The 23665-nt window shown below is 45.1% G+C and overlaps 1 protein-coding gene across 6 annotated transcripts in view; it reads left to right on the top strand.

Moving 5' to 3' along the window:
* Positions 1–23665, top strand: part of CAMTA1 (calmodulin binding transcription activator 1) — a 234801-nt gene that overhangs the window by 74661 nt on the left and 136475 nt on the right. For all 6 annotated transcript variants that reach the window (XM_015648182.2, XM_015648184.3, XM_015648185.2 and 3 more), the window contains one exon: positions 6315–6450. In XM_015648182.2, coding sequence (XP_015503668.1) covers positions 6315–6450 — 136 coding nt within the window. The remainder of the gene's footprint in view (positions 1–6314; positions 6451–23665) is intronic.

The following is a 23665-nucleotide window of genomic DNA, read 5'->3' as shown; positions in this document are numbered from 1 at the left end:
TTAAAGCATTCATGAATTGTAAGAATTAATTCCCAATAAATCAAATGGTATCCCCATGGGAGTAGGGAAGAGAAATAAATGAGGGCTAAAGAAATTGATAAAAATCCTTGAGCAATAAAGAGATGAATGCCAGTTCTTTTAAAATTATATTTAAATGAACAAAGTTGATTTAACTGTCTTTTTTCATACCTTGTACTAAGATTTAGTTCTACAGCATGACATTATATCAAGAAATAATTTGCAGAAAGACTTTTTAGCATTTCATGTGCATTCCACTTAATGACAATTTTAATATTCTGTCTTTGGTCCTACATCGTTACGAGGAGGCTTCAATTGCTCGGTGTGCTGAGGAGTTCATAAAGATTGTTTCTCATTTCTTTTTCAAGTCTGTTACAGAGTTCAGAGCCATCAACATGTGAATTACCATGTTGCTGAGTAAAATATGGGGAAAACTGTTGTTAACTGCTTGAACTAAACATGCAGCTTTGGGACAGGTCACTGGAAGGATTTTCCTGCCTAGGGAGGTCCAGACAAGGTGCTGAACTGAGTGTCACTGGGAGAGCAGAGCTCACCCACCTGGTTGTGCTTACCAATAACATATCTACTTGGTTTTTAACCTGTTTTTTGGTGTTGGTTTTTTTTTTGTTTGCTTTGTTTGTTTTTTTTTTAATTGGCTCTACAAAGAAGATTGTAATGGTGGAATTCATCAGGCTGAGTAGCCATGATAGGCAGAGGTGCTGCATGCGTTTTCCGTGGAGTTCACACTTTGGGGCCAGCTGCAATGCACTTAAACATAAATGGCAGCAGAGTAAATGGATACTGATAAATCAGATCCTCTTGTTAGTTGTATCACTCTTATTAGTGCTGGTAGCCCTGTTACCTGTTTTGTAGTCAAGAGCAAGGACACAGAGCAAAGACATTCATTTCTGACATGTTTGTGAGTACAAGTCTTAGCACAGAAGATGTGCTAAGACCTGTACTGGTCTTATGTGCTGGTCAGAGCTGTTGTTGTACCGAGGTGCCTGGAGCTGCCCCATTGCTCTTGGCCTCTGCAGCCTGACAGGGACACCACGGGGACATGGGCAAGGCTCTGCCTCCCCATCACTCACAGCTGAAGCTGCTGTGCTTGGCACCTGCCTGTGCTGTGCTGCAGGGACATCACTGCTGGGAGGACAGTCAGCTCCTGCCTCTGTCAGCAGAGCCCCAGATGTTCCAGGGATTAACTTCTGTGTCCATGCATCATGCAAACAGAGTGTCTTTACGATGTGTTTTTGTGGCACCAGCATCCTGATCACTCCTTAAATAGCACCGAGGAGCTGCTTTTGGGGTAGGACTGGTGATGGGTATCCAAGCCCACACCAAGGAGAAGCCCAGCAGCTGTGTAGTGGTCTGCAGCTTGTGTTGCAGCCATCAGCATTTATCCTGATCTTGCAGAAGGGCTTTCCTTGGCAGCCCCTGGCAGTTCTGTGAGACGGCACAAAAGCCAACTTGGCACTGGCATGGCTCGTTCAGTCCTGTTTGTTGGAGCCGCAGGTAATTACTCCCATACTTAATGAATCACATTACTTTTATTGATGAACACGGAGGCTACATGCTGGAAAGAGGAGGTAAGGATTAAGTTTTATGGCCTACTGCTGCTATGAGAAGGAGCATCTAGACACCAATTAATGCCCCCTTGATGGGATTAGCCATTGCGTTAACCGCAATTCTGGATAAAATTGCTAAGTCTGTGACTTGAGACTTTTAACTTCTTAAATATTGTAGATAAGAAGGAAGTTCACTTACATCTTAAATGCAAATGACGTTTAATTCTAGATACAAAAAACTTGCAGAATATTTACATTTCCTTGTGATTTATACCTCCTACTACATGGATAAGAAGACTCTTCTGAAGTCTTTATTTCATCCCTGCAGAGTTCAGAGATCAGACAAATTTCAAACACATAATCTGTGATTCTTTCAGTTGCTGTGCCAATAATCCCAGCTTGCAGTGAGGAGAGTGGAGGTTATAATGGCAGCAGCCTCTCCCCAGCAGATGCTATGGCTTTCCAGCAGTTATGGTGAAGTCTGAACATCTACATTGAGTTCTTGAGGGGCTTTTCTTTGGTTTTTGGTCCCATTGGTGCAGGCTGGGCACATGCTGGAGTTTCTTTTCTTTCAGGGCAAGTGTGAATCATTGCCTGAGGGTCAAGGCCAAGCATTTATTTAGGAGGGGGGAAAAATGTGTGTATCAAGCAAATTTTTGTGTGATCTGCCACTGTTACAGCTGTGAGGGACAAAGTCTCCACAGTCTTGAAAGCATTTGCCCATGTAAATATAATTTTAAAGCTTTCTGTCAATATAGAAGAGACGTACCTGTTACAGCATCCTCCAGGTGTGTCCCTGGACTGGTGGAGTGATGCCCTTGAGACAGGGGTTATGGCTCTGCCTTGGCCTTGGGTGCCTCCATCCTTAATGAGTCTGGGTGACCTCCTAAACCAACAGTGAATGAGTGTCCAGCTATCTGCATGGCCAAGGGTGGGTGAGATGTCAAGGGCTGCAACTGCTTGAGATTCCTCCTTCAGTTTTCCATTTGGGCTTTAATCTTCTGATAAGCCACAGGTGCAGTGGGGGAAATGTCAAGGTAAATGAAGACTTGAAGAGCAGCATTCCTCAGGGGAGAAATAACTTCGGTCATCAGATATTTTTCTTGGGCAGAAACAAGAAATAAGAGATGAGGTGTTCCTGAGAGCCTGATGTCAGGCAGGAAGCGCTCCTGACTGACAGTTCCTGTCCATCAGTGCTGCAGTGCAAGGGCTGCACAGCTGCACACAGTGCAGAGGAGAAGGAAATAGATGGTTACTGGGAGTTCATCACCTGCAGTGTTTGCTAGCCCCAGAGCTCTGCCTGCTGTGCTGCATGGCAGGGCATTAGCTGAGTGGGAGGTACCTTGTCACACTCGCTCTTGGCACTTCTCCCCATTCCCAAACTGCCCTGGATGAAGGTGGGTTCAAGGACTTGTTCTTCTTTGCATTCCTAAGGAAACGGGGACACAGATTTGGTGCAATATTTTCTTGAAAAGCTGTCTCTTTTCATGGCTTCCTTCAGGACTCCAGCTTTTCCCCGCCAGTTTCTGCATCAGTAGGTTGCTCCTTTGGGAAAGCAGAAGTTAATTTCTCATTATTATCATGCATAGATGCAGAAGATGGAAGATAGTCCCCTCCTGTTGTCCCTTGGCTCCATGATAACTTCATAGCCAGAGAAAATATCATGCAGGTGGAAAATAGCATCATCCAGGCTGTTTGCAGGAACCATTTCTCAGGGTGATGGGAGTAGGGATGGAAGGGGCTTGTCACACAGGCAGTGGGGGCAACTTCTGCTTGTGCACTGCTGAGGTACAGGAAGGGTCTGGTGTGTGGTACCTCTGCTTTATGGAAGCTATATTAAATATCCATATTTGTCCTTTAAATATCCTTCTTGGATTGGAACTGGAATAAATGCAGATTATATAATAAAAAAAATAACTCTTAGAGCCATGGACCTTCTCAAGGAATAGTTCTGGCTGATCTTGCTCTGTTATCTTGAAAAAGAGACTCTTTTGGATTTGCAGTATTTGCAATTCCCTTTTGGCACCCCCAGCTCCTGAGGCAGTAAAATGTAGTTTTCATTAACTGATATGTCTGACATTTACCACATCTCGATGTGACAATTTAGAGGGAACTGGTTAAACTGAACAGCATTTTTAATATTGCAATAATGTGATTAGGGGGAAATCTCTGTCCTTCAGGCCAGAGGGACCTAAATTTGAGTACTAATGGAGAGGCAGATATGAAGCATCAGTTGACCAAAATATCCTTAACTTACTTTCTATTTATTCTCTCTTTGCATCTGATTCCTGTTAACAAGATAAGTAGGTTTAGATTCCTATGACCCAGGTGAGGGGTTTCCAAAAGAAACAAAACCCACTCAGAGCAGGACTTAGTGCCAGAAGTCAGTATGCACAGCTGAGTTGGGTGTCAAATCCAAAATGACATCTCTGGAAAATCTTCCCTGGAAATCCCATTTCCTCCGTTCCTCCCTGTCCATGTCTTACTGAGGGAAACTCTGGTTTATCCAGTGGCCTGAGCACTGTCACAAGCCCTGGGTCACTCACCCCAAGCAACCAGCAGGTTCCCAGACCCATCAGCTGCAGGGGGATGATTGTTCACATTAAAAATAAGTTGGAAGAGAGAATTTAGGATCTCCTTCCTGGCTGTAGCAGGAACAATTTGGGCAAAATTAGCTCTTAGGCTGTTGTGGCAATTTGTGGGAGCCTTGGCAGTGGATAGCAGGGTGAGAAGGAGGAAAACATCCCAGATCTCTTCAATACTTGAGACAAAAGGCTTTCTGCTTTGCAGTTACTCCTCCTGTCCTTCCCCCTCCTTCCCTCAGGCCACAGGCAAGAAACCAAAATAGAGATTAGGCAGCTTTTAAATGCCACAGGCTCGTAAAGGAGAGGAAATCCAGAGCTGATGGAGAATTGCAGCCTGCGCTCAGGCTTGTGACTTTGTCCCTCTCATCTGCAAAGGGAAAAAGGAAATCCCCAAATTCAGGCTGAGTGGCAAAACCCCCAGAGATTTGGGCTGGAGTCACATCTGTCACATGCCCTGGGAACCCCCGGCAGGCCTGGCCTGCTGCGTCTGCCCACACATCACTTGTCTGAATGCTGAGGGATGAGCAGGGCAGAGCTTTCCTCTCTTCTTCCTTACAGCAGGTGAAATACAGCAGCAGTGTACATCAGGTTAAAATTGTGTTTCATCTCATGGAGTTATCTTTAAAAACCAGCTGCTTTCTGTGAGCCTTAAAGCAGCTCGATATACTCTTATCAAAATCGAAAGCCGCTCCAGAGATCCTTAAGAGATTTTGTTTCATTGGGCTCTATTTTCTATAAATCTCGTTAACTGCTTTGCCAGTGCCCTCTCACTGCGTTCCTTTTTCATTGCAGAAATAGAGTAACAAAGCCGGTTGCAGCCCTGCGGAGCAGCAGCGAGGCTGCAGAGCTCGGCTGTGCCCTGCCTGTGCCCACGAGGCGCTGGGGGCGAGGGAAGCAGGATTTCCCTGGCATCAGGAGCCTGCAGCTCCTCTGAGCACGTGTTTTGTGAAGCACAGAGGCACCGGGCAGGAGATCAGCTCACGCTGCCTTTTCATCGCCTGCCCTGACCACGCAGGGGACGTGGGACACAGCCCGACAGGGCCTGGGGGTTCTCTGGTGTTGTGAGAAGGGTTTGAGCTGACATGTGCAGTGACTGGGGGTTATAGAATAAACATTGAAATCAGATACACAATACCTCCACTGAATGAATGCACTATCTACAGTGCTGTCAAACAGATACTGTGGCTGACACACGAGTGTTTATTTTCAGGGTGATGCGTATGAGGAAGAGAGGAGGAGCAGCCTCCCTGAGCCCTTGGGTCCAGGCTGCTGGGACCTGGGTGATAGGAGGAGGTGTAGTTTGGGAGGATGGCGCTTGGGTTTCTGGCCACAAGCAAAAAATATTTATGTGTATGTGGAAAAAACACTCACTGCCTCCCAGCTTGGAGGGTATTTGTTATTTCTCAGTTACAATGGACTTGTCTTGCTTGTGATTCCGCTAATCAAACAGCAAGATCTCTCTCTACACCCAAGTTACACTGGCTCCTGTGTGCTGGGCATCACCGTGCCTTTAAGGACATTTCAAATTGCTGTCTTAGTTTTTAAGTGGTAAAAGTTTTCCTGTGTCTTTGAAGTTGAGAAGGTGCTCAGAAGGGAGAAGGTTACTCCCTGTCTAGCACTGATCTAAGCAGAACAGTGAAACCAATGTATAAGCTTGTGCTTTTATCCTTCCCTTCTTTTTTGCTTGTTTATTGTCATTTTAAGCAAACATCCATGTCCTGGTGCAGCCTTAGAGGTGGCCGGAATCTCATTCTGCTGATGTGTTAGCAAGAGAGAGAAATTGTAATTAAATAACAACAATCCTTTTTTCTCCTAAATTTTCTTTCCTTCTAATTTTCAGCATGTAGCAGTCAAAATACATCCAGTAAAAATCTTGGCTATTTTATCAGACTTCCTTTTTTTTTTTCTTTAAGCTATGACTGTCACTTCCTGCATTAGGTACAAGGTCCTCATGGAACAGTTTGCAGATCGCAGACATCACTTCAGCCTGGTAACAGCAGCAAAAGGGGAGCATTTATTTGACACCAAATTCTGGCTGTTGCTGTTCTGTGCAGCTTTAGCTGGTTTGTGGGACATTGTTCCACAAACACTTTCAGTCTGGCTTTGTTGCTTTATGTAACCCAAACCTGTTTCTTGCTTTTAGACCACAGAATGGTTCTATGATCCTGTACAACAGAAAGAAAGTGAAATACAGGAAAGATGGATATTGCTGGAAAAAAAGGAAAGATGGGAAGACCACCAGAGAGGATCACATGAAACTGAAGGTGCAAGGAGTGGAGGTAGGAGCGTGGTGGGGGTGGCTGTGGGCTGTGCTGGGCTGGGAGGTGATGGCTCCCTAAGACACCTCAACCCAACAAAGGCTGTCCTCACCTTCAGAAAAATACTCCTGTTTGCTGAATTCCACCTGCTCCATGTCCTGAGTCATAGTCACTGGCTGGGGTTAAACCACAACTGGCCCTACCCCCAGCAAATACACTTGTTCTTTATCACTCCTTTGAGCAAACTGCGAGTACAGCTTCAGCATCAGCCTGTGTGCCTGCTGGCTGGGCTGTGTGACTGCACTGTCACCACAGTGACCATCTCCTGGTGGCCTCCGTGGGTTTTGTAACAGGCACTGGCCAAGGGCAGCCCAACACCTCAGGGTGGGCTGCTCTGTAACCATGGCAGCTGGAATGGGTCCGATCTGATTCTCACAAATCTTGGCCAGGTTTTGGTAGCAGTTGCTGTAATTTCTGTGTGCTGATGGAGTGTTGGTCTTGCAGTATGCAGGGGTAGAATTTCTGTGGAATTTGGCCCAGAATCCACGTGTGTTTTGAGAAAACCTTTGTTTTGCTGATGGTATTCAGCCACTCAAACATTCATGCAAGTGATTTCACCTGAGGCATTATTTCTGGAATAAGCCTGTTTGTTCTAAAATATATCATTGCTTGACAGCACTTCTCTTTCTTAACATCTGCATGAGGAGAGAGCCGTTTTGGTCACTCTGGTCACTTCTAATGTTAAAGGTTTACACAGGTGTGGATAACAAGTGCATTTATCCAAGTTTTGTATTTATTAAATGGCAATTACTTGTTCTGGTAGCAGAAGCCTACCCTCAGAGCTGTGCCCAGATCGTTCCTAAGGCAGCAGGGCTGTATTCCCAACACTGGATACCAGACTTGGGGCCAAAGTGGTCCAAGGCTGCAACAATGTGTAATTGCAGTGTTCAGCTGTGTCATTTTGGCCGAGGAGGTGAGGCTGCTGGGTGTGTGTGGGTGTCTGTCTGTCTGTGTGTGTCTGTGTGGGTATGTGTGTGTATGTGTTTGTGTGTAGGCTGGGTTGATGTTACAGCTGACAGCCTGTGAGCCTGGCTGGGGTTGGGGTAATTGGGCTGTCCATGACAGGCAGAGTTTCACCTGTGTTTCCAGGCCTGTCTGGCAGCTGCCAGGCTGCACTTTGGGCTAAGCTGAGCTCTCCAGTTTCACCCCCAGGCCTGCCTTGGCAGACACTTTGCTCCTGTTGGGGTACGGGCACCCTGTGCTCCCCACGTGCTGCTGGTGGTTGACAATCCCCTGGCATCCCCCAAGTCAGTGCCAGCAACGGGAAGGGGATGAGTGCCCAGAATTCATCTCGTGCTCCAGCTTCCTCCTAGCCCATTTGTCATTCTTACATTCTGTCTGCTCTAATGAGGTTTTGGGGTTTAAAATAGTATTAAATGTATTGCATTATATTACACCAGAGAGGCATAACTTTGTTCCATAATTTTTACATCCAATAACAATGTTTTATTATGACAAGCACCAAAAAAAAAAGTCCTCATCACAGAAATGGTGCCTTGTTTTGTTTCGGGTTTGCAGAGTGGGATTTAATTAACTTCTGTAAACTTTTCACGATGCAGAACACCAGACCCTGTGCTGTCCTTTTACCTGAAGCAAGAGATTGTTGATGACCTTTGGCTGCCACATGAGCACACAAGAAAATAAATGGGAATTTCTTGGGGTTATTCCAAAGCTGGAGCTCTCCATCCCTTTAGGGCCCGACTGTGTGGATGTGGTGATGATCATTGTTTAGCTTAAAGAGTCCTGCACTGAACCCATTAATTTCTGTTTTTAGTGAAGTGTGTCTCCTGGAAAGTAACAAACACAGATGGGCACATTGTGGAAGCTGGAGGAAGCACAGCTTTCAGGATTTCTCCTTGTGGCTGATCACAATCACCACTCAGGAAAATAAGTGTTAAACTATTTGCTTTGCGATTTGGATGTACCAGGGTTTAGCCATTCATTCCTAAATCCTTCTCCAACTTGAGAGCCCTTTAGTACCTGATTTTCTTTCTTCAAGGAGGTACTTGCACCCTCTCATGCACAGGCAGCACCTGGGTGGTCACTGTAAGTCTCTGTCCTGAACTATGCAGGAGTCTGTTTTCTTGACTTCCAGGTGTTTCTTGGGCAGAATGATGTAGTTTTAACCTTATTCATTAATTACTCAATCAGTACACCATGGTACTTCACAGACAGCATTTTGGGTTTAGGATTCTGATACCATTCTAAAAGGAAACAATGTTCTCAACTTGGACACGTAGGCAGCAGATTTAAAATAACAAAAAAAGGCTTTTTTCAAATTTGGAGTGATACCGTAGTTAGCCGCATTAGGGTTTAACAGGGCATGAAATAACTGTCTGCCTTGTGGCACTGCCAGATCATCTCAGCGACTCTTGCAGCCAGAAGATAAATAGGGATCATTGTCACACTGATGGAAAAGTACTTGCAGAGCCGACAGCCAAGAGCATCAACAGCATCCAAACATTGCTCTGGAAATGGCAGCTTGGAGGCAGGGAGGAGGAACATGCTGGCCTGTGAAGCTACTGACCAGCCAGTTCTGAACAGGGATTTGTAGTAGAAGATTTAATCATAAATTCCTTCCCAAGTGTTGTCAATGTGATGGCTCCTTTGTCTTTCCAAGTTTTGGGTAAATAAAAAAAATACATTTTGAAACAAAAAGTCTACATCAGATCCTGAGGGATGTCAATGTCTATCAGAACCACATAGAAGGATTTGGTGAGCATGGGTGAGGCAGCTAAAGCAAATTTGGGACATAAATAAGGAATAAACTAATTTGACTAGTAATGCACTCATTTAAATATATATGGATTAGGAGGAATAAACTAGTTAACCAAGTGTATGTTAAATGAAAATGGCCTGAAATCCTCAAGCTGCTGCCTTGGTTAGCATTGCTGTGCAGGAAGGGTTTGAGTATTACTTGGTTAATCTGATCACAGTCCTGTTAGAAAAGGCTGGATAAACCAGAAAGGAGAAGTTAATTTGGCCTTTCCCTTAATGCACCTCTTTGTGCAATTCTTTATGGAATCTCCGGTCTGTGATCCTTTTTAAAATTCTAATTAATTAGGATCCCTGGTGATGTGTTCCTAATCAATTCACATAATTAAAAATTTTAACTAATAAATAATAGTAAGGGGAGTGTTGGAATAGCTTTGCTGTGATTCTGGATGGTGCTGCTCCTCATCGGAGGTGCCTGGCTCAGCGGATGCCTTTCTGCCTTTTCTTGTGTGTGAACTTTTCCAGGAGAGTGTAACTGCGCCTTCACGTGAATTCGTAGTAAACTGCTGCTAAAATTAAAACGAGGTCATGTTTTTGTAGTGAATTTCCCTCTTGTCATCTGCGTTTTGGAATCATCTGCGTTGATCCTGCTGCTCTTTATCCTGTGTTGAGGATATTTTAATCTCTCCAAACCTCAGTGCCTGAGAAGTGGTTATGGAGAAGGGTTGTCACAAGGCTGGGGCAGAACTGTGCCCCTAGTCCCACTCCAGAAACCAGAGCTTCTGTATTTGAAACATCTTGGTCTCTTGTAGATTGGGTGTTTGTTTCCTTGGTGCAATTCAATAATCTTTATGAATTCCTTAAAAAAAACAACAAAAAAACAACCACAAAAAAAACCAACAAAGAAGTAAAACTTGATTTCAGTCTTATTAAGAGAGAAACTCCCTTGTGGAGATGGAGATGCGAAGTATCAATTTTGTATGCAGGACTTGTATTTAATTAATATCATAACAGTCCCTTAACACTATTGCAGATTAGTCCATGAGGACAGGAATGAAAATTTTAGATTATTCAATTACTGCATAAACCCTGGGACATCACCATCAAAACTTCACACGGGTTTCCATAGCATTTGGGTTTTGGCAGTGTCCCCGTGCCCACCCTGGCTCACCGGGGTGGGGATGGCATCAGTGGCCTCTGCAGCCTGGGGCCAGGGGCAGCTGCGAAGAACCAGACTTGTGCTTTTGGAAAATGACCAAATGGGCTTCTCTGCATTGTACAAAATAGCCCACCATGGAATATTGAACTGCAAAGTGGTTTTACATCTCTCCATTCCCTGCTATCGTGGTTGAAATCTACTCAGTTGTCACGGGAGGGTGGGAGCAGCCTTGGAGGGGGCACTCTGGAGCATCCCTAATCTGGAGAGTGATTCCTCGGGCAGCCTGAGCCAATTCACTCCAGTTCACTTTAATTTACACGGGCTTTGCTCGCCCTCAGAGGTGAGCTGTGTAGTTTGCAAACTAATTAGGATCACATTGTTCAGTCAGTCTGCTTAATGCATTCCAGAGAAATACTGTGGAATGGCTGTGGATGAGAAAGGAGAGTTTAATGTGAGAGGCTTTCTGGAAATATGACACACGCGTGTGCATACATTGACACAAACAAGCAGCCCTGAGCAAGGGAGAAACTGCTCACAAGGAGGGACACTTTTATGTTCTTCATCATTGTTGCAAATAGCATTGTCCTGATGCCTCTCCTGAGATTTGACTGATCCCCTTTATAACCAGCCTCTCCCTTAATCCCCTGTAGCTCATTAGAGACCATGGAGTCCAACAGCATCTCCTCACTTTTGTTGTGGCCCACGCACCTTGGCTGTGGCACACTCACCTTTGCAGTGTGCACGTCTCCACAGAGGGCACCACAGGCAGATGCTGCTGCAGAAATGTGGAGGTGTTGACTGCTCATGAGCTGTGGTTGGGATTTATTCCTATTCCAGCTGGTGTTTACAGCACCTGGAATGCAGGGTGTGATGGCATCTTAATGATTCCTGTGTTGGAGGCAGTCCTGGGAAATGGGAGCATTGTTTTGCCATTTCTGAAGAGGAGTATGGATTATTGTTAAATCTGGAATGGATCTCCTGGGAGTCTCTTCAGAAGGGAACATACATATCAATAATCCTTTTGTATATCAGGGTCCTGATGTATTCTCCTGCAGTAACATAAAGTCACAGCAAATTCTCTTGAGTTTTGGCTTCTTTTCCTAATGCCCTGTACATGTCCAGAAGATTTTATTCTTCACAAGACCCATAACATTCCTAATCCTTTAATTGTTGTGGCTTATTTAACTTCATCAGTAAAAGTTTTCCTTGTATCTGGGTGTCTCAGAATGAAGGTTCAGCTGAGATCAGGGCCTTGGGGGATGCTCTGCCTGGCATGTGCCCTGTAGCAAGTTCTGCCCAATTCAAGGGCAACCACCGTCCCTGCAGTGCAAGGCAACAGGTTTGCAGCAGTGCTCAGGTAATTGCTCTGTAATTGACTGCATCACTGTTTTTCCCCTGTTTAATAAATAGCGTGAATAAAGCTGAGCCACATGTGGTAGGGTTGTAATTCAAATCCTATTCACTGAAGTCTGAGCATTTTTCATTTAGGATGTTAAAAGATAGTTTCAATGTAAATGATTCCAAAAGGATCTCTGCGGACTAATGACATTAACATTAGGCTAGATTGGAATTGTTGAGTAATTGATGCTGCAGCTACACCCTGTGCTGGGGAAAGAGAGGGAACAGGGGACCTACAGTAGTGGAAGTGTCCCTGTCCCTGGTAGGATGTCCTTGAGGTCCCTTCCAATCCAGACCATTCTGTGATGGGTCTGTGGGGATGTCAGTTTGCAGAACCTGCTGCTGACAGGGAATCTTGCCTCTTGACTTGCCTGAAAAGCAGTGTTAGACATCATACTGCTTTTTGCACCCCCAAAACAAAACAGCAAAATAAAAATTTTAATAAATATATATACAATTTTAGTCATCCTTATGAAAAAAAGCATTAGAACAAGTATACAGACACAAAACACACTGGCAGGCCCCCACACCCCTCTGAAATGTGAGGCTTGTGTCGCCTCACTGGCTGCATGGCACAAACACACATTGACATTTATATTGACTATTTCAGTTTAGAGAAATTCAAAATTAAATCTATTTTCTGCCAGCTCTGTGGGAAAATCCATTTACGAAAACAAAATCCAATAGGAGATCTAAAGATCGGTGGCCAGAAATGAAATATATTGAGAATAAAATATATGGAGATTGGATTGCTGGCTCTGTGGTCTGGGTTTAACGTGCTGGGGACGGGGATGGGAATGGAGGAGTACCAGTACAGACTTTATCCCTGGGTTTACAATGTAGATGAGACAGTTTACAGCAAAATAAAATAAACATGAATGCTTTTTGGACCAGAGTCAGTGGTCAGAATTTACCTTTTTGATCACACAGTTTCTTTCTGTGCCTGTGTGCACAAATACGAACTCCAGACGATGTCTGTCCCTGGAGGTGGTGCCTGGAGAGGGGTCAGTGGGAGCCGTGCTGCGAGGAGAATCCGTGCTGTTCCTCACAAGATGAAGAGGTTTCCTGGTTCTGTAGGGATCCCTGTGTTTGCACAGAGGATCCAGATGCTGGAGCAGCATGTGTCTTGTAATCTTGTAATTGCATTGTGGGCTGTGACGGAGATAAGGGCTTCCGCGGGAGGCAAGGAACCTCGGTGGCTCTGTCTTCCCTGCCCGGCTTTTAGTGAGCTTCTCTTTATTTATCTGTTTCACTGTGTGTTGGGCAGGAAGGCAAACCTCGTTTGCTGTATTGCTGCTAATTCTGTGTGCGTCAGGGGTGCATTAAACATTTTAATTTCCTGAGTTCTTGTTGGAAAGTGGGATATTGCTTGCCAAGCATGGGGAGGGGGAGCAGGGAGAGCAGAGTCTTGTTTGAAGGTTTGAAGGTGCTGGAATTCCTAAACACAATCTGGTGGTGTCCCCAACAAGCAACGCAGACACACAACCTGGCAAGAGGGGATGTCAGAGTGTGGACACATCCAGCACGTTTGGATGGCCACCTCTTTGTAGGATGTTGTTTACTTCCCTTTTTTACAAGGAAGGTATAAGCATTAATTAGATGGTGTTTGGACACTTTTTGGACATAAAGAGTATTAACTGCCCACTAGTACCCTGGAGTGAAGTGGAAGGGAGATGTGATGGAGGGGAGCAGGGATGGGTTTGGCAATGCCAGCAGCAAGGGGTTCTCTTGGTTCCCAGCCGGGGTCTGACCCAGGAATTAGTGTGAGGCAGGAGCTGTGCTCTGAATCTTGCTGTGTCTGCTGTAGGTCAGGTTGAAGTTGCTGGGGGAGACAGCTGTACTGTGTGCTACAGCAGGGAAGCCCGAGTGACCCTGTTGGTAATATCAGGAATGCAGCAAGTGTGAGTTACTGTATTTCGGGAAGAGAAACTTTTTCTACTGTCTGCTTGTCCTAAAACCATCGCAGACGTTTGCTTACATGTAGCAGTTAGCTCGTCTTTGCAGAATACCTTTTCCTTGGAGCGGTGGGATAATGGTTTGTCCGCTCCGGTGTTCCCATATTTCTGCTGCCATCGCGTGGCTGCCGGGGATCAGCAGCGAGCTCCGTGCGGGAGAGACCCCGCTGCCGTCCCGGGGGGCTGCCGGCCGCACAGCCCGGAGCCCGAGCCTCTGCTGTCCCCTGCTCAGTGTTGTGATGTTCCACACGCAGCTTGGAGCCCTCCGTCCTCCATGGACAGGAGCTGGACACAGCTCCATGCACCAGGGAAGGCTCGGTGTCCATCTCTAACTGCAGCGCTTGGCACAGCTGCGCTTGGTTTAATGTTTGGCTGAGTTCTCAGAATAAGGCACGGTAGCTCTGAAGTCTTCTAAGGTGAAGAGTTCAGGCACCCAAATCAATCAATAAAGGTTCTGATCTCCCAATGCAAGGCCTGAAGGCTGCTGGGGCATGTCTCTGCCCCTGCAGGGGGATGGTGGTGGTGGCAGGGCTCTGTGCCCCAGCACCTCTGCTCTGGCCATCACTGACCCACTGCAGCCCCAGCACGGATTCCCTCTGCATTCCACACTGGACAGCACCATGCTGCTGGAGTGCCTCCTTGGCACTTGCCATGACAAATACATGGTGTTTTTCCATTAAAAGGCCCCATGTTCCAGAGGACTGCAGCGTCTTAGAGCACTATAAATATGTTTGTGAAGATTCTGCCTTCTGTCTGACCCCAGACACTCTCTGATACTGTGTGGGCGTTTCTGTTGATGGTTACACTTTGCCTGCAGTTTTTGTGTGCTTGTTGCCATGAAGAAATTTTGAATAAAAGCAGAATGAGGTGATACCAGCCTGCTGGAGCCCTGTGAGGAGGATTTGCAACGCCTGTGACTGCTGCACTGCCTAATCTTCCAGCTGAACTTCCTTCTGAGCATGCAGGATGGGAACAATGGCTTAGCTCTTCCTTGTCCTTCTGCTGGCCAGGCTCACTGTTGTCCTTGCAGGCTGGTTTCCATTGTGTGTGTAAAGTCCTACCATAGCCGAGAGAATTTATTTAAGCATTTTCTTACTAAAAGGAAGCATGTTTTTGAGCTTAAAAAGGTGAAATGCCATCTCCTTTCCTGCCTTCTGTGTACTTCTCTTCATGCCCATGAAGAAGCGACATGGTTAGACTTCAAAGTCTCTTTAATCTCTCCTTTCTGGAATTATAAAAAGTACATTTATAATGCCAGAACATAATCAATTTTCATGTGTTAAATCATGAACTTTCCTGTGAACAGTTGCTGAGGTTTCTGCCCCTAGCTCCAAGCCTGGTGGTCCAGTACCACCATGCTGCACTGTCTCCATTCTTAGAGCAGGCAGAGGGAGCTCCCAGACCCCAAAAGCCCTTCCTTGCCTCCTCTGTCCCACATTTGAATTAACACTTCTTGACCTGTCATAGCTGTATAAAATACACAGAAGGGTTTCAATCAGAAACCCAAAATCTAAAGGTCTATTAATGGCTGGAGGGAACTGGAATTTAATATTTGCCTGTTGTCGTTACAATTCTCAGCATTTAGAAGCCCAGCAGCATGGGAATGGTTCTATATATAGCAACTTTATTTGAATAGACAGCATAGCTTCAAAGTAAATATTAATTCCATTATGCTATTAACAGTTATTTATCATGACAGAAAGCCATAAAGTTATTTTACTGGAATACAGCCAGTAAATTGCATCTTCTAGATGAGATACAGCACATGCTGAATTCCAGCAGCAATTACCCAACATACTTTACACATGTTGGTGTCAAACATGCTCCAACATGAGCCAAGCTCAGGCTTGTATGGAAAACCCTTTACAGCCATCATGGAGTGATGGTGATGTGTTGGCAGGAGATGGCACTGATGCCATCATGAGCACTGGCCAGAATTAGGAGCACTGTGCCATGGAGCAGCGACACACTGATGTTGCTTCTTGCATATTATATATTTGACTTGTTAATTACCTAAATTGCTCATTAAAAGTCCCTCATAATTGCCTGACTCCAAGGTATGGTGAGAAGTCTAGGTTTGAGTTAAGATTTTTTCTAAGAGATGTTGTACATTTAGAGTTGATCATTGAAAGGATGGATTTTCTTCTGCTGTTGCCCCATGTGCAAGTGTGTGTCCCTAGCAGAATGTGGGCAGGGTTTTATCCTTTCTCATGAAGTGTGTATGGGGTTATACTGCCTGTGCCAGCAGCTTCCACGTGCTCTGGTTTCATTTATGGATTAACTTTTCCTTGTGTACAAGGATTGGTGCTGAAGTGGAGGCGTTTCCAGCTCTGCAGCATCCTGGGCAGAGGACACATCGATGGAGCCACTGCTGTGACAGGGCAGAGGATGTTGCCCAATATTAGAAATTTCAGTGAGTTTATGAAGGCTATCACTGATTGCAGGCTTTGGTGGGGACTGACCTTCAGCATAGATTAGATCTTCCATTTTATAGCAGAAAACAATATCAGGGAAACATTAAGGCTCATCAGCAGTTGGATGTGCTTGTGCTAGCAGAACAGTGAAGGCTGTCTGCCAAAGATTATTGACTTCTTGTTGTCTTTTAGCCACAAAAATAACTCTTCTTATATATAACCTGTGAGAGCTGTGCAGTGATTGCTGTTAGGGGAAAACCCCAATAGAATATTGAATAAAATAGTTTTAAAGAATTTTAGGTTTAGTTTCTTTGATGATTAAGAAATGTCAGCACCTGTGCAGCAAGTGTTGCTCTAAGCAAAAGAAGAACATAAAGTTCATTGTATCACATTTGTAAATATTTTATAGATTTTTGTGAGAACTGGTGAGAGAAAAAAGATCATTTAATCAGAATAGTCTGTAAGATCAACTAGATTGCCTGCAATACCAGGAAGATTAAAACCATGAGGTTGGCATTGGAGAACTTTACAGATATCAAAGGATCGGCTCAGCGTGCAACCACCCAGTATTTGAATTGTAAAAACATCTTTGAAATTGCTCAACTCTTGATTAAACGAACAAAATCTGAAGTGGATTGGGGATAGGTCGTGATTTTAACATTAGATTATCAAAATCAAAGAAAAATGTGTAACAGTTGTTGAAAGTCCATGGTGGGAGGAAAACCCCCAAACACAAGATTGTTAGTTGTAAGGTTCCTTGATATTCTTGATATTGTGTAACCAGGAGGACACAATAATTAAAATACAGATTGCAAGGTCAAGAGGATCAGCTGGGATTGATGCCTTGAGAGGCTACCTAGAACAGAGGCTAGACAGTGTTAAAGAAGTAAAGTTAGTATTTATTAAAAGGGCCTTCAAAGGATGCACATTGGGCAGTACAAGAGCCTGTTTGAGGCTACACCAAAGATGGACAACAGGACATGAGTTTTCACATTTTTATAAGTTTTGGTCCATTTCCGTATTGGGGTTAATTGTCCAATTACAGCTTCAGGTTATGAAGTCCCATCCTCCCAGATTGCTCTCCTCAATTCACTGTTTACACTTTTTGGGTCTGAAGCTGCAACTTGGTGTCTTTGGTTCTTGGGCTGGAAAAGGATTGTTTTGTCTAACTACACTGTGAGATTTTGCTAACACTTTATATGAAGTTCATAGTTATATGACAATGCAGTACAGAATCTGGATTATATGTCAAGGCATCAGGATCATCTGGCCTGCCCAGCAGACATTGGAAAATCCCTACCTACTGATGCCTGAATTGAACTGTTGCTCCTTTATCTTCCAAAAAGATGGTCATGATGTAAAGATGGGCAAAGATGGAGAGCTTGCTGCAGTGTTGAGAAAGATGCTCCAAGGGGCTTGTACCACTTGTACTGGTTAAACATTTTGTGTATGGCCTTGCTGGTTCTATCCCCTTTCTTTTAGGAGCCCACAGCTGGACAATTTCCACCTGGCTGAGTCCGATGACAAATACCTCCAAGCCCTGTAGAGTCTAGGAGAGGTAGCCTGGCCCTCTCTGCTGGGCAGGTGACAACTGGGGTTGGACCAACCACTGATGGGATGGGAGGGAAGCGTGGTTGAATCATTGAGCCAATTCCCAGCCCAGATGACAAGGAGTTGTGTGACAGGTTGTGTTTCAACATGAGTGTGGTTGGTACAAACAAGCCCAGATGCCCTGGACAAGGGGACAAGGCAGGGGAAAACTGGGGTGTCAGAGGGCACTGACAGCTGGCCTTCATCAGGAGCACAGGTCTGAGCTGGCACAGCTGGGGACCTCGGTGCCAGCCAGGACATGAGTCAAGGCCATGCCCTCTCCAGTTCCCTCAGCGAGAGGCACTCAGAACCTGAATTTTAATGTGTTTATAAAATGCTTCTGGTGGCATCAAATGACAGGCAGATGAGCTCTCCACTTTCCACTGTGCCACGTTCTATTTTACCTTGTTTTTCTGATCGGGGCAGTTCTGCCTCTTCTCTTGTGTGAGTTGTTTTAAAACAACATTTTTGTGGTTCTTTCCAGAAGACTACGGATGTTCCCCTGTTTCCTTCAGCCACTGCTGCTGAAAGCCTTCCTATGCTCTGATAATGCCCTTTTACTTCTCATGGCTCCCCTTGAACCACTGATGCACTCAGCACTCTCTTTGTCTGTCCTCCCAATTCTGTCACCTTTTCTTTGGAACCATTGGTGGCGTCTTGGCTCTTTCTGCATCTGTTTCAAGACCCTTTCCTTCACCATGAAGTTTTTTGAGTTTTGCCTTGTTGATGTTTTCTTGTCCTGATTTCACCCTTGTTTCTCTAGTTCCCTTCGCCCCTTCCAATTCTGTCTCCTTGTCCATCATCTCTTGTTTCTCCAGCCCTGTCCATCAGAGGCTGTATCCAAGGTATTTCTTCCTCTGTCCTTGTTCACCTTGCCTGTACTTGCTGCAGGTTCTTTGGGACACTCAGTGAGCCTCGGTGTTTATCAGTGAGTACCACGTGCCTCTGCATGGTGTATAAATGATTAACTGCAGTGATGGTAAAATGTAGGGCACAGTGTGTTTTCTGACAGGAACTACATTGCTGTTGAGGATACGTTTTGCTTCCAGTGATGTAAATGTCTTTCACCAAATAAAAGGAGCGTCTAGGACCTTCACAAAAGTCTTATTTTTATTGCATGAGGCTCAGGGTAACAAGCAAGACCTTGAAATGCTTCATCCGTATGGGAAAAGCATTTTTGTTATTGTAAATAAACAGAAGTGCCTCTACCTCTGACTCTGGAATCTGGAATTTTCCTCTTCCAGATCTTTTAGGAACTTGTTCAAGAAATGGGCTCTTAGGAGTGTACAGTCCTTCTGTGTTTCTTCACAATTTGGGGGTCATAATTCAGATTAGTAACCAGATAGCCATCATGCATTTGGTCTGCCTTGCCTTCGAGTCATTTATGGTTATTTTTTGAGTTTGGCATGATCAAAACATTGTGAAAAAGCATGGATGATTACCTAGTGAGGAATCACAAAAACTCCCCCTCTCTCCATTCTCCAGTGCCTAGGTAAAGTGTTTTCTATCCAGGCTTTTGGAGGAGCATCCTTATTTCATGAATGACTTCAGGGAGAGGAGCAATCCCCACCAGGAAGCCATCAAGAAAGTGGATTTTATTATATTTTGCCAGTAAAAAAAAATGCAGCACAGTTAATACTTCTCCAAATCCTGTGGGATCTTGCTGACTAATGTGAAATGACAGTTGTCACAATATTCTGTATAAATACCCGTCTAGTTGCAGGTGTCTGTTCTATTTTTAATGTGATCCCACATTTCTTGCTGTGAGGGAGAAGGGAATGATCGATGGACCCTGCACCTATGTCTGTCATTTATATTTTTCTGTTGTTTATATGAATTCCAGGGTTTAATGCACTTGCTGGCCTACCATGGTAATGGTTATTCATGTAATTTCACTGCCAAGTATGGATGAGGTTGTGCTGAGCTGATGGCTTGTGGTGATGGGGGCAGTGGGGGACTTCAGCCAGTGTGGTGGAGTTGATGGGTTGGGAGAGTAAAACTTGAGGAAAAAGCCAAATATAAATAAATAAGGAGGATTTGTAATGTTCTTATCTGTTCGAGTGAACAGATAAGAGGATGGCTTCATGCTATGGTTTGATAAATTTCAGGCTGTTTCTTAACTTACAGTTTGATGTGTTTGAGCAATATGAAGCAAAAATCCTCAGGTCACTGGTATTTTTCCATGTGGGTAACTTGAACCATTCCTTTGTTAATTTGCATATATACATATCTGTTTGTAGCCATACATATATTTACACTGCTATAGCTTACTCACACACATTCTGTGAATTATTCATGAGGGACATTTTGAATTTTGATTTATCAGCATCTTGCTTCACGCAGGCTGTAGATGCACCTCTGACCTGAGAGGTAGGAAAGTTTGTCTCAACATGGGACACATTTGCTTCCCCACAGCTCTGGCAGGGGTTTCTTTTGAGCATGGCCAAGGGGAAGCACCTGGTGCCATTGTTCTTCCATCAGCCCAGCAGAACACGGGGTGCTGGTGCACCCATCAAACTGATGTCCTGCTCCCACAGCAACTCCTGATTTTTGTAAGCTGAGTTGGGGAAATCCCAGCACCAGTGCTCCCAGTCTGACCCCTGTGGCACTGTCCCACTGACTGGTGGAAGGCGCTGTTTGACAAATGGATGCGCCGTGCCAGGTTTTGGCAGTCTCAGACAGCCTTTTGCTTTTGAATAAAGCATTTCTGTAGCCTGCTCAAAATCTTCCAGTGGTGTTTACATTTTAATAGGCACTGCTGTAGAATGGAACATATTTTTATTGCTTACATTTATCAGCTGGAGCAAAAACCGAGTGCCTGGGTACAGCTTTGCAGGGAATTCGCTCTTCTAAGTAATCAGTACATAAGACTATTTAGGAGAAAATACCATAGAATTTTAACTTGTCAGAAAACCATGCTGTGCCTGCGTTTGATTGCCAATATACATCATCTGAAAGAAATTCTATTTAAAAATAGAATTTTCAGCAATGTCAGCATGGAATAAAATGAGTGGGAAGTGGAAAGTCACATTTCTTTGTTTCATGCCGAAAGGGAGGCCTCTAGTATTGTTGTTTTAAAAAGCAAAATTAAGAAAAATGTGTAAGCTATGAGAGTATTTGTCCAAACATTTACAGTGGAAGGCTGGTTCACCTCTGTGAGCACCCTCATGGCAGTTTGGTACTGGGGGTCTGGCAGGGGAGGCAGTGGTGCCCAGTGAATTGGTTTTGTGGTGGGAGCAGCTGCCTGGTGCCACAGCTGAAGAGGTGGTTTGCAGTCAGAGGACAGCTCCCGTGCCATGGAGTGAGCAGTGGGGGCTGCCAGTCCCCTTCCCAGGACAGGATGTGCGGCACAGGGCGATGGCCACATGCCACATGGTACAGAGTGAACAGCCAGATTCCCCAGGGAAGCTTCTCCATCCTCTCCTGACCTTCCCGACAGGCAGCTCCTTCAAACCTTGGATGCAGTTTAAAATACACTTGCCAGGTGTTTGTTGAAAAACAGCTACTGCTGGTGGGATCAGCCACACAGGCCGAGGCCAGGGATGCTGCACCTTCCCCGCTCCACAGGCTGCTGCTCGTGGTGCTGGTGGGGCACAGCTGGATTTCAGAGCTGCCTTCCTTGCAGGCTGTAGCAAATGGCTCTGGAGGCAGCGACACGTCAGCACTTCTCATCACCTGGCATCTGAAGGGCCGGTGAGAGCCGGCTCTCCAACCAGGACATGGCGTGGCATGATTTAGGAGGAAGCTCGGCTTTTGCAATCTGCAGGCAATTTGGGCTGATGGATCTGCTCACTGGAGCTGATGTGGGTGTGCTCAGGACAAACAGCTCTGTCTGCAGAGCTCCTGCCTGGAAACATTTCGGCAGTGGTTTGATGGGAAGTGCGGTGGTGATGGATGGGCAGTGTCCCACCAGCCGTGGGTTGCTTTAAAAAGTTAATCAGGTGCTTTAAAAAGTTATTCAAGTACTTAAAAAAGTTAAATTAAAGATTTGTTTTTGGAGTAGAATATTGAGTCATTACTCAGACCCTGTTTTCATTTGGAAAAAGGGAATGCTGATGAATCTAATGCTCTCAAATCAATTTCTTTTAAAACAAATTGACTTGATGTTTTGCTTAGCATGACAATCTGCAAGCAGCAAACACCTATCGGCACATTTACCAAAGAAAAGTATGGATTAAATTGTAGCTAAAATAGAAGTTAATTTTCAATACATAGCAATTCCACACTGTTTAAGTTGTCCATGTTGATTTTCTGGTCTTGTTGCCTGCGGGAACGTTTCTCCTGTTCCAAATGCAGGCAAGGCCCCAGGTCCTCTGGTAGAGGAGAAAGGCGGCTCAGAAGCCACAGTTGGCTGTGTGTGACAAAGGGAGAAAGGAAGGGAAAGAAGCCCAGCATGCAGCTCCCTTGGTGTCCCTGGCTGGTCCCTGCTGCAGTTCCAGCACCTTGGGTGGATGGCCCACCACCTGCCCTTGGACCAGGTACTGCCTGCAGACACCTAGACTTGGAAAGATGTGAAATAAGGGAATGGTAGGGAAATAAAAGTGTAACTTAATGGGGGGTCTAAAACAGCAGTTTGTTTCAACCTCAGCTAAAAGACCTCTCAATAAGCCATTTTCTTCCTGAAGGCACTGACATTTTCAAGGCTGTAAAACATTAAAGATGGGGAATCAGCAGCAGCCAACTGGGATGGGCTCAGAACAGCTGAGGGACCCTTCTGCTCTTCTCTCCCCACCAGCATGATCCACAGGTGTGGATCAGCTGTGTGCCCAGCACTGGGGCAGTTTGGTCAGTGTCCAGCAGCTCCTCCACACCATGATCCATCATGGTTGTCTGCTTGGGTGTCCTGCCTTCTCTAGGGAATAAATAAAGCTCTGAAAGGGATCACTGTGGTAGCTCACACAGCAAAGTGGAGATAAAACACAGCAGTGATAACAGAAGTGGTTATTATAATCTGCCTGCTCTGTAAAATGGGAACAGACGTTTGATTATTGAGGTTAAGAAGTCTCTGTGTCACTGCTAATGAGTGTGGTGTCACAGGCATTCCTTCTTGCACTACTTTCTCTTTCATTTTGTCTGCATTTCTGAGTGTTTTTCACATGTTCCATCTGCTTCGTGGCCTTTTGGATGGTATCTTCCCACTTTGGTAGGGATAATCCATCAAATTCCAGAGTGTTGTATTATTAAGGCTGTGTGGTGCCCTTTGAGCCTGGCAGTGCTGGCCTTGCTGGCTAAACGTGCACCACGTGCCAAGAGCCCTGTGGATCTATTTCTTTTGACCTCTCTCACTGCTAAAATATTGTCCTGTGGATATCAGATGAAAAGGATACAACCCTGTTTCTTCAAAGATCAGCCAATCTAGCCCAGAGGCGTAATAAAATTCCAAACTTTGCTTTTAGGAATCATCTTTTATAAGTAATATTTTTCAGAGTTAAGTGGTAGGTACACAGCTGAGAAATAAAATACCAAGGCTTCATGCCTTGGAGCTGTGTAGGGTTTGTGTTGTGGCTCAGTTTCATTAAGAGTTACATGATGTAAAGAGTGTCCTCTGTTGTGAGGAAGGTACTTCAGCACTGACTTGTCCAGTCCTGCTGCTGCTTCTCTTGTAACAAGAAGTGGTGTGCAGTCTGTCCACAAAAACCTTCAAACATTTGGCCTGAAGCTCTTGGCCTCGGTGGAAAAGCTTTCAAGCCTCTCACATGAATCTCAAGAACTCTAAAATACCTGGATTCGTTGCTAGAGTTGAAGTAAGGGCAGAGGCACTGGAGAGCCAGCTTGATTGTGGCCCTGGCCACAAACCTCCTGGTCCACAGTGGATGGGAATTCCTGCACAGGGCAGGGAATACAGAGCTTCTGGACCAGAGCCTGGGTGTTGTCAGGATGTTGGATAAATGGAGAAAGCCTAACTTGGGGTTCCAGCAGTAAGACTGCTGGTTTCATACACAAAA

This window comes from Parus major, chromosome 21 (assembly GCF_001522545.3).
Source record: "Parus major isolate Abel chromosome 21, Parus_major1.1, whole genome shotgun sequence".
Lineage (NCBI taxonomy): Eukaryota > Metazoa > Chordata > Aves > Passeriformes > Paridae > Parus > Parus major.
Note: the sequence above shows the minus strand (reverse complement) of the source record. Positions and strands in the feature narration are given on the sequence as shown.